Source organism: Pipistrellus kuhlii, unplaced genomic scaffold (assembly GCF_014108245.1).
Source record: "Pipistrellus kuhlii isolate mPipKuh1 unplaced genomic scaffold, mPipKuh1.p scaffold_m20_p_7, whole genome shotgun sequence".
Classification (NCBI taxonomy): Eukaryota; Metazoa; Chordata; class Mammalia; order Chiroptera; family Vespertilionidae; genus Pipistrellus; species Pipistrellus kuhlii.
In genome coordinates, this window is record NW_023425573.1 from 51,939,730 (window position 1) to 51,959,920 (window position 20,191).

The 20,191-nt window shown below is 37.4% G+C and overlaps 1 protein-coding gene across 3 annotated transcripts in view; it reads right to left on the reverse strand.

Annotated features, from left to right (window-relative positions):
* GALNT13 (polypeptide N-acetylgalactosaminyltransferase 13) overlaps positions 1-20,191 on the reverse strand; it is a 446,823-nt gene that overhangs the window by 34,769 nt on the left and 391,863 nt on the right. For all 3 annotated transcript variants that reach the window (XM_045575393.1, XM_045575392.1, XM_036421744.2), the window contains exons 10-11: positions 13,112-13,251; positions 297-395 (exon numbers count right to left, since the gene is read on the reverse strand). In XM_045575393.1, the coding sequence (XP_045431349.1) occupies positions 297-395; positions 13,112-13,251 (239 nt within the window). The remainder of the gene's footprint in view (positions 1-296; positions 396-13,111; positions 13,252-20,191) is intronic.

Genomic DNA, 20,191 nt, shown 5'->3' on the forward strand with positions numbered 1-20,191 from the left:
ATACATTTTGTCCTCATTTGCTCCTACATGGTAAAATGAGATGAGTTTGAAATATTGGGCTGTTCTCATTACTGCAGGCTAGTTGAAAGTTTTGCCCTTTTAATTAAATTCTGTAGTACTTTTGTAAGAAACTTGGGATAATAAAAGAGTGTAATTAGTTCTTAATTTGACTGCCCATTGATTTGCTAAACTAAGTCTTTATTGTAATTGAGTTGTAAGCCATGGTCTAGTGTGATAGTTTTCACAATATGTCTCCCCCCTCCAAATATGAAGCCAATAAAAAAAGGAGAACTTACCTGATTTCCTCCCATACCATGACAGTTGAATATGCCCACTTTTTCATTTTCCTTTCGGCCCATGTTGTCTAAACATTGATTAGTCTCAACATTTCTTATCTAAAGGAGACACACAGAAAAACTTAAGTCAGAAATCAGAAAATCTTTCTGATATCAAAGTGTATGTTGATAACAAAAGTATACACGTGTAAGGAAATCTAAGAAGAACACATTGCTTTAAATTATGCATTTCTGTTTTCTGTTTCCATTTTCAGATCCATGTAAGTTTCTGAACCTCTACTGAAATACATGTGCCAACACTGGCATTGTCATTAGCATCTACTCAAGAGGAGCTACTTGTTTACAGCATAAAATCAATGAAGAAGAGAGCATCTACTTATTATAAATTAGGAATTCTACAGATTCTTTTAAAATTAGAACAGTGTCCAAATTCCATTAATCTGGTAATCTATTGTATTCTTGAGCTGTCTATATAGTACCATATGCAAATAAATATAAACAAGTTGATTAAATATTCAAGTATATGTTTTTAAAGATTGCTTCCAGTATTAATAGATGCTTCACTTTATATATTAATGGAGATTAATTACATTGTTTATTTCTGTAACTAAAACATATTAATACATCTTTTTATTCCTAATGCCAAACTTGATGAAAGCATTTGACCCTAAGAAAATCTATTGCAAGGCTAAATGGTGATTCCACATTAAAAATTCCTCAAAAGTAAGATTAAATTGTTAACTTTTCTAATATATGGAATGTTTTCAGTTTCTTCCTTAGTCTCAACCCCAAGGATGTATTTATTATACTTGTCCACTCTGCTTATCTCTGACTCTTATTATGACAAGCATATTTTACTGTTTGCTCATAAATCACTTGGATATGTCTCTTTAGTTATCTATGGCTTAGATACATGTTTACTCATCGTGGATAATGAATAAGAAGATGGATTATATTTACACATTTTGCTTTTATGTATGGTACAGAACTCCATGGTCAAGGAATAGTTCCTGGAATTGGAAAAAATTATGTGATTTGCATTAAAGCCCCAATTGGCATCTGAGAACAGTGGGATTGGAATTCACACTTAGTAAGGGTTAGAAAAAACAGCACAGTGGTCAAACCCTGTTCTAATGGGTTGAGATTTTGAGCAGGATCATGGATGCTTTCATCAAGAAATCTGAGCAGCAACCCATTAGAAAGCCCAAAACAAAATGCGGATTTTAGAAGGAAAGGATATAAGCTCCAAGAAGAAAATTATGTCCAAATTGCGGAGATGGGGACAATAGGGACAAAGGAAATGGAAAGTCCAGATGAAAATAGAAAAGATAAACAGAGTTAGGAGATCTCAAAAAATAAGGTACAGTTGTTGTTTTTTCCAACTCTTCAAAAAGTACAGGAACAGGAGATCCAGACTGGTCAAATAAGAAATGTCTGCTGTGTAAACAGTTCCCGTAAAGGATAGCTGGAACATTTACCCTAAATATCCCTGCTGGGTAGAAAAGGAATTGGCTTTGTTATGAAAACCTCCTTTACTTTCCACCAGCACTCATTGTTAAAAAATTATTCACACAAAAGAACACACTGGCTTTAATCCTTCAAAATATCCTGAGAAGATCCTTCAACTAGTGAGTTTTAAGAATTCACAGCACAGTGTTCAGACTCTTCAGATATTAGAAGGAGACTTTTCACTGATTTATAAATGGATTGTATAGAAACACCTTTTCCAGTTTTAACTATTATCCGATTGCCCTGAATCAAATTCTCACGAGTATCCTTTCTAAACAAAGAGTAATATGTAAATTGACCATCACTCCAACACACAAGCTGGCTGCCCCCATGAGGTCAAAGATAGCTGCCCCCACATGGACACAGACCACAAGATGGCCAGTGGGGGAGGGCAGTTGTGGGTGATCAGGCCAGCAAGGCAGGGCAGTTAGGGGTGACCAGACTAGCAGAGAAGGGCAGTTGGGGCGAGACCTGGGCAATTGGGGGAAACCAGGCCTGCAGGGGAGGGGATTTAGGGGTGACCTGGCTGGCAAGAGAAGGCAGTTAGGGGTTACAGAGCCAGCAGGGGAGGGCAGTTAGGGGTGACCAGGCCTGCAGGGGAGAACAGTTAGGGTCAATCAGACTGGCAAGGGAACAGATCAGACTGGTAGGGTAGTGGATAGAAGTGAGCAGGCTGGCAGGCAGAAGTGGTTAGGAGAAATCAGGCAGGCAAATGAGTGGTTGGGAGTCTGCAGTCCTGGATTGTGAGAGGGATGTCCCAGATTGGAGAGGGTGCAGGCTGGGCTGAGGGACACACACACACACACACACACACACACTCTCTTACACAAATTTCATGCACCGGGCCTCTAGTTTATTAGTAATGTGGGTGTTATCCTGATCTCATTTCCATCAAACACCCCACTACTTCCCTCTGCTTCCAAGATTGTAATATGATATGGTCATAAAATTGACAGCTCATATTTTGGGATTTGTGAGAATACCTTGCCACCTAATTTTGTTGTCAACATTGTCATCAATTTTTTATTTTGCTCTCCTTTTAGTCTCCTTCTAATTTCATTGGGGAATTCAAGGACATTCATACACCATTTTACTGCTGCCACTATGTTTTCAGAATTCCAAAGCAGACTCATTTTGGGGACTGCAAGAAAAGAAGCTTGTTACAATTTTGACATTTCCTTACTTTTCTACAGAGTGGTTTGTTCATTTCTGGACAAGTAATATCGTCCCTTAGAATGTAGCAGATGCTAAGAGGAACTTGACTCAAGTCTGATGAGGCCAGCTATACGTGGGATCAAGGAGACTAGGCATAGACAGAAGTCAGTGGCGTTGAGCAGTTGCCAGAATGAGACAGGAGAGATGCCTACCACCACCACCACCACCAATACCATCCATCAGTAATAATAATTAGCAATTATGTAATTTCAAGTGCCAGGTGCTATTCTAAACACTTCTGTATAATAGCTAATTTAAAATTTATAACCAACCTATTACCTCCACATGACAAATGAAAGCATTAAGATACAGTGAAGTTCAGAAAGCTGCCCAAATAAGGAATTGAAAGTTATGAGTTTGGGAGCTGCCCAACCCTGACATCCTGAGAGGCAGGCAGAATTCATCAGAAAGGGGGCCGGGGAGGAGCAAGGGAGGACTGAGTTCCAGTTGACCAGAAGTAAAAGTAACAATAGGAATTCCAGACAATGGTGAAAGCACATGGAACAAGATGTATGAAAACTGGTGAGGTTCAGATCAAGGACCATGTTCAGAGACTAAAAATAAGGTTTTCTTTCATGTCGCATGCCACACTGCTGGGCTGAGGTTATGTAAATGATTTCTGTCAGTGGCCAGGATGACATTAGGTACAAACAGGATGGGAAACAGAGTATCAGGGAACAGGAGTATCAATACCCATCTTAAAAAAAAAAAAAAAGGAGGAACCTATCTTAGGGATACAGATAATATTTGAAAAGTTTATACCACTAGGCCTGTGATATCCACATTTTTAAAAAATTCCATGCACATGTAGAAGGCAGATTGATTTATATCAGATTGTTTCCAAATTAGTAAGCCCAACACTATGGGGATTTTCTACATTTTTCTTCAAAATATATAAATGGTCACTAGTGCATACTGGCAATCCTTAAAAAGAAAATCTTAATGCAAATTATAAGATATTGGCATGCCAGAAATTTCAAACCATATATCTCATCTTTTAAGATGCAAAGGATAATCATACTTAGGGTAATCTTATATGATTTTTAAAATCAAAACCTTTCTAAGAACATCCTGGGACCTCAATCAAAGAATGTTGTATAAGCAAAGAAGTGAAATTTTTAGAAAGATCCTGATCTTGACACTGGTACCTGATAATACCAATTGCTTGATCATGACATTAAAAAAAATCTAGGCAACCAACCACTGAAGAATTCTAACAGTTAGAAACTCCTTACAGAGTTTGTTCTATGACCGGTATCAGCATAAAGTATAGCACACTCATAATTCTGAAATCTGGAAGATTCTTTGGATTCATTTTTTATGTTAGCAAGCCTTTTTCAAAATGTTTCTATTCACCAGCTTTTGCTCCCTCTGCTGGATCTTAACAACAAGCAACAATGAGAACTCCAATTCTATAAAGAGGCATTTAAGTATATTTTCTTTTTACCAAATTGTGAATAAATCAGAGGGATGTCTGCAAAACCTATATGCTTAATAAATCCAAGCTGATTTTGATTTAAAAATGCCCTGATTAATGACTGTGAAATTTTAAAATTCTGAATATGTGATACCTTATCCCCATTACATCAAAAAAGAACATTAAAAAAAAAAAAAAGAAACAATTGCCCTTACCAGTTTGGCTCAGTGGATAGAGCATCAACCTACAGACTGAAGGGTCTCAGGTTCGATTCAGGTCAAGGGCATGTACCTTGGTTTTGGGCACATCCCCAGTAGAGGGTGTGCAGGAGGCAGCTGATTGATGTTTCTCTCTCATTAATGTTTCTAAGTCCCTAATCCTCTCCCTTCCTCTCTCTATATTAAAAAAAAATCAATAAAATATATACTTTTTAAAACAAATGAAACAATTTTATTTATTTTGGTAAATAGCAAAAACAAACAACACAAATACTGGGAGAATTCAGTGTATGTATAACTTGCATACATAGTTTGTTGCAGTAGTTTTGTGTCAATATATATTTGAGTAATAAAATTAAAATTTGTTCTAGCCTAATTATCAGCAATGTGAATTAAAAGTATTTGGTGGCTCAGTGGTTGGGCATCAACCTATAAAATTATTTCCAGTCAGGGCACATGCCTGGGTTGCAGGCTCCATCCCCAGTGGGGGGATTTGCAAGAGGCAGTTGATCAATGATTCTCTCTCATCATTGATGTTTCTATCTCTCTCTCCCTCTTCCTTCCTCTCCAAAATTACTACAAATATATTAAAAATATTTTTCAGGTAATAAACTCATTTTTTTTCCACAGTTGAGTCAAGCAGCCCAACATTCTTTAAAGTTATCCTCTAATGAAGAATAACATATTTATTCTGTCTGCACATATGCATATTCAGTTACCCTGGCATGAAAATTAGTTATTTTGGTACCAAAGAGTTTTAGAAATATCAATATAATCATGAGTAGAGAGAATGCCCCCATTTCTGTAACTCATTTATAATGAGGCTTTTTTTTTTAACTGGTTATCCTATTAAAAGGTCAAGAAGACTGAATCTATAAATAGATTGATCTCCTGATTACCAACAGAGAGGATAAAACTCTCAGTGCTTTAGCTTCTGCATTTGGCAGTAACTGATTATACAGTGAATCCCTGCAGCCAGGCAGCTTCATAGATCTCTATTTTTAGTAATTTAAATTTGCTCTTTAATGATATCTAAGAATACAGTACCAATATGTGCCAATGCCTTAACTAGTGGTTATAGTTAAAAGGTATAAGAGGGAAAAGATATGCTGAGGCCAAGTAGGTAATACAAAATGCAGAGACAGATATCTAAACAGCCTCAAAGCAAAGACACAACTGCAAATTTTAAGCCCCAGGAGCTAAGTCACTTGGCTCCAGAAATCCCCTTCTCTTTCTTCTTCCCTCTGGTACACTTGTGTTCCATTTAGCACATAATACTTCTCCCCTCCCCCAAACGCTGGCCTGTCATGGGCCAAAAATTTGGGTGAGAGATTACTGTGTCAGAATGCCATTTTCCAATGTTAAACTTAAATTACCCTTCATATGTGCAAAATCAGGGCCTGGCATGCTGAATCTACATGAGCTAAAGGACTACTGAAGAGAGAATGTAATGCTGCAAAGAGCTTGACTTCCTTATCCCATTATGATCTCCTTACTGAGTCTAAAAGGCACAAGCTTCATTAAGCTACTTAAAGGTTTTAGTTCAAAGCAATTGCACAGCTTTTAACTTCTCATTCAAAATTGCATGAAATTCATGAGCTGGGTGAAGTAATATTTCAATTACCTGAGGAAAATAAAAACAAGAAATTAAGATATAACCATCTGACCTCAGTAATTCTACTGATGATTATTTTAGTGACAATCTATAATGAAAAATTGAATACTATATTTGCCTCTATCTTCTAGTATAGCTAGGAAAGTTTAAAAAAAATCTACAGAGGAATGTTATATTCACCAATATACTGCAACATTAAATTCAGGGTATCCCCAAAAATGTATACACATTTTAACAGCTGATAGCACAATTTTGAAAATGAAATGTATTTTAATAAATACTGTCTTTATATATAGGCTTTGAGATATACTGAAACTTAAGAAAACTGTAAATTGTTAAATCTTAACAATTTCACTTGAAATTAAGTAGATATGAATATGCTATAATAACATAATTTTGTTGTCTTGATAAGTAGCTTAGACATGTGATATCTCTTTGAGGTTCTAATTATTTGATAGATAGTACCCCTATAAATAAGGAAAATAGCTCTTATATTATTTTAATAATAGTTAATGATAGACAATAAGAAATACAAAGCTTTACGTAAATTACTTGTCCATTAACAGATCATCATCTCAAACTCATTATCAAAATGTCTATCTTAAATTGTGTATACTTGACTACAAAAAATTGAATTGAGAAGTAGTGCTCAGTGAATTTGTCCTTTGTTTCCATGGAAACAGTTGCTGGTTTTAAAGTGGAAAACTATAGTACATTATATCCCAGAAAGTTCAAAACTTATGTCATACAGACTTTTAAATGTGCCAGGTTCTTGAAACAGCAGTTCATAGCATGCCTATAATACCTATGTAAGAAACCTTTGATTTCTCTGAGTTTCTTGGTTCTCTCTTGCCATTCCCCACCCAGTAGAATAGCTTAAGAATAAAGGTATTTCCTTATTTGACTTTGCATCCTTACTATATAATACTGGTTCCAGCTTAAGCCCTTATTTACTAAAACATTTTGAACACATAAAATATAATAATGGAATCTATTTTATTCTTCTAGTTATAAAGAATGTGAGCTTTAGTGTCAGACTAAATTCAACAGCTAGCTAGTTCTATGACCCATAGGTTAATCATATACTTTTTCTAAGTCAGTTTCCATATTAAATGGAAGATAATAACAAAACCCAAGTCATGAGTTGTGATTTTTAAATTATGTAATTGCAGTAAAGCATCTAGAATAATGTTTGACATAGTAAGAAATCAATAAATGGTATCAATAATAATTACAATAACTGTATTGGTGCTGCTACAACTTCTTGCCAGGCACAGTGCTAAATTCCCTGAATCTCCAGTCATCACTATAACCCTGTATGATTATCTTCATACTGCAGACAGGTACCAGAGAGGACACCTAGTGCCACTCAAATTGTCAACTGTGGGGTCCAAATTTAAACCCTCTTCTGCTTGATTCCAAGGCCCGGGATTTTTTTCCAACATGACATAATGCCTCTTCTGGATATGTTTCAAAACTCCAGAAAGGCACAATATCTCTCTTTCAAAGCTTTTCAGACTATTTCTAGAAATTAAAATATGGCTACCTGATCCATTACAGAAGATACCTAATTCAAAATCAGTAAGGTTGTGCAAAGAAATTTGCCCACACTATCCTCTACTTTTACTTTTTCAGGAAGTCAATTAATTAGATTTCCTTGATGTAGTGCAGGAAAGCATAAAATTGGATGTTTAACTTGGAAGTAAACATCAAGGTCTCATTTCAGAGCACTGAGTCTTTCTCAGGAGATACCTGGTGGCCTTAGAGAATTTCCAAAAAGTCCTCTTTACTCACACCGATCATGTTATATGCTCTGGTTATATTTCCTTTTAGGCAAAGTAATCAATGTTTACTGCTCACCTGGGTCCACTGACGACAATAGGAGAAATACTCTACCACAAGATTAAAAAAAACTCACTTTTTCTAAGGGTACAGGCAGGCTCATGATTGTTCAAGCCAACTTTTCAGTAAAGAAATGAGAGTATTAACTATTATATTGGGGATCTCCAGTAAACTGCAATATAATAACTAGCATGCAAACACTGTTCACGTCATGTACTGAATAAAGATGCTGTGACATTGGTGCTAAAATGGGATTTATTACATACTAGAGGCCCAATGCACGAATTTATGCACGGGTGGGGCGTTTGGCCTGGCCAGAGATCAGGGCCAATCAGGGCCATTTCACCTAGTCTCGATTGGGGCTGATCAGGGCCAGCCGGTCAGGGAGGGACTGTGGGAGGGCTCCACAGTGTGTCTGGCTCTCTAAACCAGTCCTGATTGGCTGGATCTCAGCAGCAAGCCAACCTACTGGTCAGAGCACCTGCCCCTTGGTTGTTAGTGTGCATCATAGCAACTGGTTGACTCGTCAACCAAAAGGTTGACCAATCGGTCGGACACTTAGCATAGTATGCTTTTATTATATAGGATTTGGAAATAATGGCAACACCACCCTCCCATAAAAACAAACAAAGTAAGTGTATAAAACCCTGAGGCACAGGACTAATAAATGACTAAAGTGATACATTCAGTATTTTTTTTTTTATTTTTTTAAATAAGTTTTTATTGTTCATATTATTACAAATGTTCCTTCCCACCCCCACCATTGCTCTCCTCCACCAGGTTCCCACCCCACCCTCTGCCCTTTCCCCACTCCCCATTGTCCTCATCCATAGGTGCACAGTTTGTTCAGTCTCTTCCCACATCCCCCTCTCCCCTTTCCCCAAGAATCGTCAATTCACTCCCCTTCCATACCTCTGATTCTATTATATTCAACAGTTAATATTGTTCATCAGATTTTTTAAATTTCCTTGGTTTTTACATTCACTTGTTGATAGTTACATATTTGTTGTTCATAATTTTTATCTTTATTTACTTTCTCTTCTGAAAGAACCCCCTTCAGCACTTCATATAATTCTGGTTTGGTGTTGATGAACTCCTTTAGCTTTTTTTTATTAGTGAAACTCTTTATCTGCCCTTTGATTCTGAGTGATAGCTTTGCTGGATAGATTATCTTTGGCTGTAGGTTTTTACTATTCATCACCTTGAATATTTCTTGCCATTCCCTTCTGGCCTGCATGGTTTCTGTTGAGAAGTCAGCTGATAATCGTATAGGTGCTCCTTTATAGGTTACTACCTTCTTTGCTCTTGCTTCTTTTAATATTCTCTCTTTGTCTTTTGCTCTAGGAATTTTAATTATAATGTGTCTTGGTGTAGTCCTCTTTGGATTCCTTTTGTTTGGAGTTCTGTGCACTTCCTGGACTTGTATGTCTAATTCTTTCACCAGGTGGGGGAAGTTTTCTGTCACTATTTCTTTCAATATGTTTTCGATATCTTGCTCTCTCTCATTTTCTGGGACCCCCATAATTCTAATGTTGGTTCACTTGAAGTTGTCCCAGAGGTTTCTTATATTATCTTCAATTTTCTGGATTCTCTTGCCTTCTAGCTTCTGTGGAGGAGTGTCTTCTGGTTCTTTGTGTTCCAAATCTTTGACTTGATTCTTGCAATCTTCCATTCTGTTTTTAGGACTCTGTATAATATTATTTATTTCAGACAATGTATTCTTTATTTCTTGTTGATCCCTTATCATTTCTTGATAACTCCTTATTAATTCTAGTTGATTTCTTTTCATATCCTCATAGGTCTTATCCATCTTTTCTAGGAAATTCTTGAAAAACCTTGTAAGCATAGATTTGAACTCTATATCCAGTCGCTTTTTGTCCTCCATTTCTTTCGTTTGTGATCTATTTCGTTGTCGCATTTCGCAGTTACAGATGTGATGGGATTTCAGGGTGGAGCCTACAGCCTTAGCTTCCGTCAGCCCCGCCCTATGCGGCTCCTGCAGCTCAGGGTCCTTCAGTACTCGCTGCAAAGCACCTCTGAGAGATAGGTGCCCTCAATTTTCGCCTGCTGCCAAACAGTCTTATGCTCTCCCCCAATGAGCCCAGTATTGGGGTTTAGTTCAGTTGGAAGTGGAGTTGGAGGTGGCGTTCAGAGCAGACAGGAGCCCCAGTCTCCTTCCGGCCAGAGGAATCCCGCGGCACAGCCTACCATCCCTTCTCTGCACGCAATGTGCTTGCCGCCTGGACCTCCTTTCACTGCTCCCCCGGGGTTCCGCCTTACAGCCCAGCTCCCTATGGATGAGCCTGGGTCCCTGGGATCTGGCCTAGAACTGGGGTTCAGAGCAGTCACAACTGGGGCCCAACACAGTCGGAGTTTTATCTCCTTCCCGCTAGGGAATGCCAGCCAGGCACTCAGCCTCCCTCCTCTCCAGCTCCGTCCTCTCTGCACCCCGCATGTCTCCGTACCTTGGGCTTTTACAGCTCCTCCGCTCTTCCTTCTGGTTTTCTCCTTGCTTCTCATTGTAGAATTTCCAGTCAGTCGACTTTCCTGTAGTTCTGGGTAATGTCCATTTTATATTTTAGTTGTATTTTATTGAAATTGTTGTGTGCGGCTGCGGCTAGGTGTTTACCTGGGCGCAGCCATCTTGGATCTCTACATTCAGTATTATTACATATAAATCTTCACACTATGTTATTCAGATTAAGGTTAAGTATCTGTAAATTGAAAAATTCTATAGAGATATTTATATGGCTAATGAGGAAGTGGCAATTTGTCAACAGTGCATGGATATAGCACAGAAAAATAGCCGTCCAGAACAATTCAGCTAAGGACCATTCCGTTTGAGTCTTCTTTTTTTCTTTAATTATTTTCTAATTAATCATAAGTAACTTATGTGTGTCTATTAAAGTGACATGTGGATAAAGTTACAGATTTTTTTTTTTGCCAATGAATTAAAAAAGTATTAGCTCAAATTTTATAAATTTTCAGATATCCCAATATGACCTATAAAAATGCCAATTTCAAATGAAGAACAAAATTAATAATTCTTTTCCAAATGCTTTACATCATTACTGCTGAAATGCTTTAGTTACAAACACTATTAAATTAGTTTTTATTCCCGAATCTAATGCCCATTAGGTGGAAATTACAAATAAAGAAAATATAATTCAAAAAGGAATAATTCTTACTTTGAACAATTAAATATATATTATGAATACATGTTTGTATAGTTATGATAAAGGCAATTGTGTATTTGCAAAGATAATATATATTTTGAAAAAGAATGGCTCTCAGTGGACCTACAAAGTCGATACGATTTTAATAATAATATTAATACTAAGGTATTACTCGCAGTTTTCGCTGTCACTTCTCAGAATGTGCAAGGAGTCTTCCAAAGACTACATGGTGTGTGATATTACAGTAGATTGAATACCGAAACAGAGATCAAGGATAACTACTATTAGGCCAGATATTAATGCAACATATAAAACTATATATAATGCTAATCTTCTTACCATTTGATTTTTGCTTTGGAAAATATATCTTCAAAAACATCACTTTTATATATATATTAACATATAACAAAATTTTTAGTGAATTAATAAATAGGTCTTAAGGTTATCAATTTCAGTTTCAACACAGTAAATCTACACTATTAAAAAAGAAATATGCAAAAGGACCTTAACCCCACTACCCCCCACAAGCCACGCCCACCAGCAAATCAGGAGCAAGTATGCAATTTAACCCAACCAAGATGGCTGTGGCCATGGAATAAGCAGGAGGCTTGGGTTTGCGCGGCAATGAAAGAAGCCAAGCATCCTGCCAGCTCTGCCTGGCCCTGGCCTCTGCTCAAGGCTACAAAGTTTTAATTGTAGAAGATAAAACAAATCCCAGATACCAGGGTCTCCACTTGTGTCACCCTGGGGTGTGGCTGGCCTGCAAACCACCACAGGTCCCTTGCCCAGGCCTCTCCATGCCCCAAGGGAACCCGCACCCTGATCCAGGACACCCTTCAGGCAAACCAGCTGGCCCCCACCCATGCACCAGGGCTCTATTCTATCTAATAAAAGAGTAATATGCAAATTGACTGTCACTCTAACACACAAGATGGCTGTCCCCATGTGGTCAAAGATGGCTGCCCCCATGTAGACACAAGATGGCCACCACAAGATAGCCAGCAGAGGAAGGCAGTTGGGGTGATCAAGCCTGCAAGAGAGGGCAGTTGGGGGGGATCCAGGCCTTTAGGGGAGGGCAGTTAGGGGTGACCAGGCCTGTGAAGGAAGGCAGGTAGGGGCAATCAGGTTGACAGGGGAGCAGTTAGTCATCAGTCAAGCTAGCAGGGGAGTGATTTGGGGGTGATCAGAGTGGCAGGCAGAAGCAGTTAGGGGCAATCAGGAAGGCAGACAGGAGAGCAGTTGGGAGCCAGCAGTCCTGGATTGTGAGAGAGATGTCCGACTGCCTGTTTAGGCCCAATCTTATCTGGTAAAGGGCCTAAATGGGCAGTTGGACATCCCTGGAGTGATTCCAGATTGGAGATGGTGCAGGCTGGGCTGAGGGATACACACCCCCATACACGAATTTCATGCACTGGGCCTCTCTATTGTTATAACTCACATCAACAAAAGATCTTTGCAGTTTACCATACTTTTTAAGGGTGAAGATCCACTTGAAACCTATGTACTCTTATTAACCAGTGTCAACCCAATAAATTTAATTTAAAAGTTAAATTAAATTTAAGAAAAAAGGACCAAAAAGTTTTGGAGCCATTGATAAAGAAATAAGAAAACATTTAGTCAGTCTTAAACTATCCCCATACTTTTACAAATCCCAATGGTAAAGATTTTTATGGTCTTGGTAATATATAAAAAGTCATTTAAAAACAGATCTATTTAAATGCCCTTAAACCATTTTGTTCATAACATAAAAAAGATTGAGCTCCTTAGATATTGCTCTATTTTCAAAATGTATTTATAACTCAACCACAATAAATAATTCATACCTCACCAAGTGAGTAATAACGTCTTGGGATCTGGGAGTCCGGATAGATGTTTTCAAGGTACCAAGAAAAGGGCTTACACTTCAGATTTTCTCTCAGTGTTTTTCTGACTGATACATCTCCATAATCCACTTTGACAACACCTGGAATTTTTTGGAAAAACACAAATCAGTTTGTGCTATTTTGGTTTTAGCACAGATTCACTCTGTTTGATTTTGATCAGTCTTTTCTCTGTAATTATAATTTCATCAAATTCAATTGCATATGCAGCTGCTGTTGCACCGATTTTCTTACTAACATTCAATTAGTACATTAAATTGACATAAAAATAATTTTCCCATTGGTTATGACTTTTCAAATGCAAATATTTATCACTAAGTACTTGTACTTCTTAGATTGAATAATTAATCAACTATGTGTAAATTGCTATTAATTTAGCATCTTATAATCAAAGCTTAACTGAGGTGTTTTTCTTTAATAAAAATTTCAGTAGCTCCAATGCCTCTGTGAATGCTCATATTTTCCCTACAGTGTCATTTATTTACCACCTGCAGATTTAATGAGAAATTTACTATATAAATGTGATGCTCAACAATGTATAACACTTACATGTTCTAATTTTCCCTTCTTCTTCTTGAATGTTTATTCTATCTAGGCTTATCATAGACCTGATTTTTTCTTTCTTGATTTTTTTCCTTGTTTCACTTTATGAGTTAATATAAGTTACTTGAATCCCTGGATAAGGTAGTGAGTAAATAATCATATAGAAACTATTAAACAAATGGAATATACTCATGAGGTATATTAAAATTGCTTAGCTTTACTTCATATCAAAACAGAATTTACAAAATTAATATTTACATAGAAGACCATAAGAGTATGCTTTCTAGTTGAGAAGTAAAAACAATAATACCACTAACTTTTATAAAAAAATATGTGGTGACTTTTGACCAAAATGACTAAATAATTATGATGAGATTGCAGTTATTTTTGAGATTATTTTTGAAAGGTCTCTATTTAATGGGTTTCTTTAAGACAAGTAGTAACTAGACATTAGGGTAGAATAAATGGCCCATTTATTTACTATATTTATTTACTATATTCTATTTCAACCAAGCAGCAAAGCCTATCAATCATTCTACAAAATAAAATAAAAAAAAATTATTTAGACAACCTAAATGTCTGCAACTAATATCATTATTTGTTTTTATCCTCAAAAGCAGCAACACTCTTGAAGCCCATCACCTGCTAGTTTCACCCTTTCTCCTCTGCTGTCTCTTCAGATTTTTTTGTTTTACAAAAAGAAATGCCTTAGTGTTTTTGGAAAGCATTCTGCTCATATTTACAGACCAAACCATTTCCTTCTAAGAAAATATTGACTTTTCTAGCTGGTGTTTAGCTAGAAAACAACCAGGTATTTGGGCATTTTAAATGGGTAAATATTTGCTATCAAAATAATTTTATCTAGAATTTCCATTCTGAAGTTTAACCTTAAAAAAAAAAAGTCTTGAAAATATTTACAAAACAGATCACTAAAAGACTATCTCTCTGTGTTAAGTGTTACTGCAACTGAAATCACTTATATGATAGTCTTCAAAATCATATAAATAGATGAGTGTCTATGAAGTATAACCTGAAGTATGAAGTATAACTTAGATCCATGGTTTAAAATGCCATCTGCCTTATTTTCCAAACTCTTAGTTCTAAACCTCTTTAGTTTATCCAATTGTTTGTTCAAGAATTTTACTGGGATCTCTAAGAGACATCTCAAATTTGACAAGTCTAAAATAGTCTTCTTGATTTTCGATCTTGTTCCATCTCTAAGGTTCTCCATTTCAGTAACTAGCACAAGTGTCCACCAATTTGCTCAGGGCAAAACAGAGGAGTATATTTTCCGGCATATAAGACGACTATTGAAAGGAAAAAAAGTCAACCGAAAATCGGGGGCAAAAGACCAAAATTGCACAAAAATTACCTGCAGATCTTGACGGCAAAGTAAGTCTTTTCTTTGAAGTGGGGGGTAGTTTTATACAACGAATATAGGCCTAAACCTATGTTTTACCTGTAAAATTAAGGGGTCGTCTTATACGCCAGAAAATACAATAATTATTTTACCTCACACATACATATTCAATCTATTAGTGATTTTTGTTGGCTCTACATTTATAATATATCCCCAGACCTGCTGCTCCTTCTCACCTTCCCCTCTACCATGCTGGTCCCACCCTCTCTCATCTTTTGACTAGACTAGCATTGTAATAGCCTCCTAATTAGTCCCACTGACATCTTACATTTTTCCATCTATTCCTTATTCATTGTTGCCTGCTCCCTAGACAGTATATCTTAAATTTAAATAAAATCAAATATATCCCGTTTTATATCTTCAAATGATGTTCTACTGTGCTAATAACTGACAATGTCTTAAACATTGGTTAATATCCTCATGAACTGACTCTTGGGCTATCTCTCTCAAATCAATCATCATAGTCACTTTATCAAAGCCACATTGGAGTTTTGTTGCTTACTCCCCCCCCCGCCCCACTTTTTTTTTTTTTTTTTTTACATGCTAAGGTCATTCCCACTTCATGGCTTTGTACTCATCCCTTTTCCTATCTGGAATAGTATTACCCTGGAACTTCCTTTTTTATTTAATTTTTTAAAAAGTTTTATTTTTTTATTATTTTTTATCTTTATTGTTCAGATTATTACAGATACTCCTCTCCTCCCACCCATAGTTCCCCTTCCCCCAGTTCCCACCCCACCCCAAGCCTTTGCCCTCTTCCCACACACACTGTCCTAATTTATAGGTGTAAGATCTTTGTTCAATCTCTACCTGTATCCCGTACACCCCTTCACCCCGAGAATTTTCAGTCCACTTCCTTTCCATACCCCTGATTCTGTTATATTCGGAAGTTTGTTCTGCTCACAAGATTTTTTATTCATTTGATTTTTAGATTCACTTGTTGATATGTATTTGTTGTCACTTTGTTCATAATTTTTTTTTTTAATCTTTACCTTTTTCTTCTTTCTTTTCTTAAAGAATGCCTTTTAGCATTTCATAGAATACTGGTTTGGTGATGATGAACTCCTTTAGCTTTCTCTTATCTGTGAAGCTCTTTATCTGACCTTCAATTCTGAATGATAGCTTTGCTGGGTAGAGTAATCTTGGTTGTAGGTTCCTGTTGTACATCATTTTGAATATTTCTTGCCACTCCCTTCTGGCCTACGTAGTTTCTGTTGAGAAATCATCTGGCAGTTGTATGGGTACTCCCTTATAGGTAACTAACTTTTTTATTCTCTTGCTGCTTTTAAGATTCTCTCTTTGTCTTTTGCCCTGGGCATTTTAATTATGTTGTCTCTTGGTGTAGTCCTCTTTGGATTCCTCTTGTTTGGAGTTCTCTATGCTTCTTGGACTTGTAAGTATATTTCTTTCACCAGGTAGGGGAAGTTTTCTATCATTATTTCTTCAAATAGGTTTTCAGTATCTTGCTCTCTCTCTTCTTCTGGCATCCCCATAATTCGGATGTTGGTATGCTTGAAGTTGTTCCAGAGGCTCCTTACACTATCTTCGTATTTTTGGATTTTTCTTTTTGCTTTTCCAGTAGGGTGTTTTTTGCTTTCTCATATTTCAAATCTTTGACTTGATTCTTAAAATTCTCTACTCTACTATACTATTGAATCCCTGTATATTATTATTTATTTCAGTCAGTGTATGCTTAATTTCTGACTGGTCCTTTTCCTTTCCTTTCCTTTTTTTTTTTTTTTTTTTTTTTTTTTTTTGCATTCTCACTAAGATCCTTAAAGATCTCACTAAGTTCCTTAGAGGTTTCTAGAAGATTCTTGAGTAACCTTATAACTGTGGTTTTGAACACTGCATCCAGTATTTTGTTTTTATCCATTTCTTTCATTTGTGACATGTTTCTCTTCTTCCTCATTTTGGCTGCTTCCCTGTGTTTGTTTTTATATATTGGGTCGGAAACTAAGTAATTGCGGGTTTCACACATATACGGCTTCAGTTGAATTTTTAGGTTTGCAGACGTAGTACAAATGTAAAACACATTTTGTTATTTGGTAGTTGGCTATTCAGCTGTTAATCAGTAAAAAACGTTTTTTGATCTATTTTGTAGTTTTCGTTTGGCGTTCGTTGAAAAATGGAAAATCAAAAGGAACATTTTCGTCATATTTTGCTTTTTTATTTCCGCAAAGGGAAAAACGCATCGCAAGCTCATAAAAAGTTATGTGCTGTTTATGGTGACGAAGCCTTAAAAGAACGGCAGTGTCAAAATTGGTTTGCCAAATTTCGTTCTGGTGATTTTTCACTCAAAGATGAAAAACGCTCTGGTCGTCCAGTTGAAGTTGATGACGCCCTAATCAAAGCAATAATCAATTCGGACTGTCACAGTACAACACGTGAGATTGCAGAGAAGCTTCATGTATCACATACATGCATTGAAAATCACTTAAAACAACTTGGCTATGTTCAAAAACTCGATACATGGGTTCCTCATGAACTGAAAGAATCACAGTTAACGCAACGCATTAGCAGCTGTGATTTGCTAAAGAAATGTAATGAAAATGATCCATTTTTAAAACGACTGATAACTGGCGATGAAAAATGGGTTGTTTACAACAATATCAAGCAGAAAAGATCGTGGAGCAGGCCAGGTGAACCAACTCAAACAACATCAAAAGCTGATATTCATCAAAAGAAGGTTTTGTTATCAGTTTGGTGGGATTACAAAGGAATTGTCTACTTTGAACTCTTACCACCCAACTGAACGATCAATTCTGATGTCTACATTGAACAACTAACGAAATTAAACAATGCAGTTGAAGAAAAGCGGCCCGAATTGACAAATCGAAAAGGTGTTGTATTCCATCATGACAATGCAAGGCCACACACATCTTTGGTCACTCGGCAAAAATTAATGGAGCTTGGTTGGGATGTTTTGCCACATCCACCATATAGTCCTGACCTTGCACCATCTGATTACTTTTTGTTTCGATCTTTACAAAACTCCTTGAATGGTAAAAATTTCAATAATGATGATGATGTCAAATCGTACCTGATTCAGTTTTTTGCTAATAAAAACCAGAAGTTTTTTGAACGTGGGATTATGATGCTGCCTGAAAGATGGCAAAAGGTCATTGATCAAAATGGGCAATACATTACAGAATAAAGTTATTTAGTTCCATGAAAAAATTGTCTTTTTCTTTAAAAAATCCACAATTACGTAGTTGCCGACCCAATATTTGGTAGCTGCTAAGTCTCCTTGAGTTGATAGAGTGGCCTTGTGTGGTAGGTGTCCTACAGGGCCCAGTGTCTCAGCCTCCCCAGTCACTCTTGGTGCACCACTTTGTGGGATGTGTGTATAGTCTTGTTGTAGTTGAGCCTTGGTTACTATTGGTATCACTAGGAGGAATTGACCACCAGGCCAATTGGCTATAAGAATCAGCTGGGACCTCAGAAGAGAGCAGCTGTGTAGGAGTCACTCTTATGGGGCAGGACTTGCTTCAGTGGAACTTTGGTGCTCACTGAATCTGCCACTTTAGTGTGTCACTTATGGATGTGAAAAGTTGTAATCTGGTATGGTCTCACACTGACCACTGGGTACCCTGGCTCTTGAATCTCCAAGAAGGTACAAAGTCATACGCTGCCTGAGGTCATCCAACAGGAGCTACAGAAATATCTACAGATTCCTCCTCTTTGTATCGGGTTTGGAAGTGCTCAGACAAGGCCCAGCTGTGAAGCAAGACCTTCCTTTGATAGCTTCCAGGCTCCCTGACCCAGGGAGCTGCCTGTTTAACAGGTTTTAGAAAGAGAAAGGACAGGCCATTCATATGCAAAAGCTGCTGCACACAGCTTGGGTGGTGTTGTAAATTGGGTGGGGTGGGGTCTCAGGGAATCACCAGGGTGTAGCAAACAGCAATGGCTGCCAGTCAGCCCTGCACCAGAGAGATCCCAGGTGCAGGAACAATGACTGCTGCATGCACCTCTGTTTGAAAGAAAGACGCTCTCTCCCTGCCAGGCTGTTCAGTTTCTCCTTGTTATGTGTCTGGGTCCCCCAGATGCTCACTTGGAAATGGAGTTCAGAGTAAGTGGGAGCTTGTATCTCCCTCCCTATTAAAAAGGCAGTGCACCCAGGTTCAGCCCATTCCATGCTTCCACACCTCCTACCAGTCTCAGTGCATTTTTTCTTTACCTCTAGTTGTAGTCCTTCTACTCAGCCAGTTTTCCCGCAGTTCTGGATAATAGTTGTTCTGACTTTTAGTTGTAATTTTGATGTGGTTGTGAGAGGCAGCAAGTACAGGTGTTTACCTATGCTGCCATCTTGGTTCTCTGCCTATCCTGGAACTTTCATGAGCTGTCCTTCACTTCATACAAGTTTCTGCTCAAACTTTACTTCCTCAGATTCACCTTGGCCTTTCTATCTAAATTGATCCCTCCATGTCATCATCCTGAGTCATACTCTATTCCTCTTTCCTGCCTAATTTTTCTCCAGGGCACTTCTTACCACTTGATATTATATTATAGATTAATCTTCCCATTGCTTCACATCAAAAACTTTGAATAAATCATTTAATCTCTTGAAGGCTTAGGTATCTATTTGGTAACATCTTATTAGGGGTTGTAAATACTAACTAATGCCTGAAAAAGGCACAACACAGTGCCTGGCATAAAATAATTGCTGAATACATGTTGTATATTGTACTGGATATCTGTTGTTTCCCATGCCAATACCCATTCTGTCCTCTGTTAGGAGCATCCCTTCCCCACTTTCAATATGATGGTTTGGTGGCTCTATTCCCCTACCCACCTTTTCAGCTTCAACTGTGGGCACATGCTAAAGGCAGGTCACCAGGGAATCTTGTTAAATTACAGAATATAACTTTGTTAGTTTGAAGTGCGGCCCAAAGCCCTGCATATCTAATAGTTTCCAAGGGATGCTTTCCATGAGTTACTCAGGCCAAGTTATGAGTAACATTCAAGACAACCAGAGCATTCCATTTTCAACCTAACACCCAACCCATCATAATGATTGCCTCAGGAATGGATATGTGAACAAGCCAGCCTAATAAATG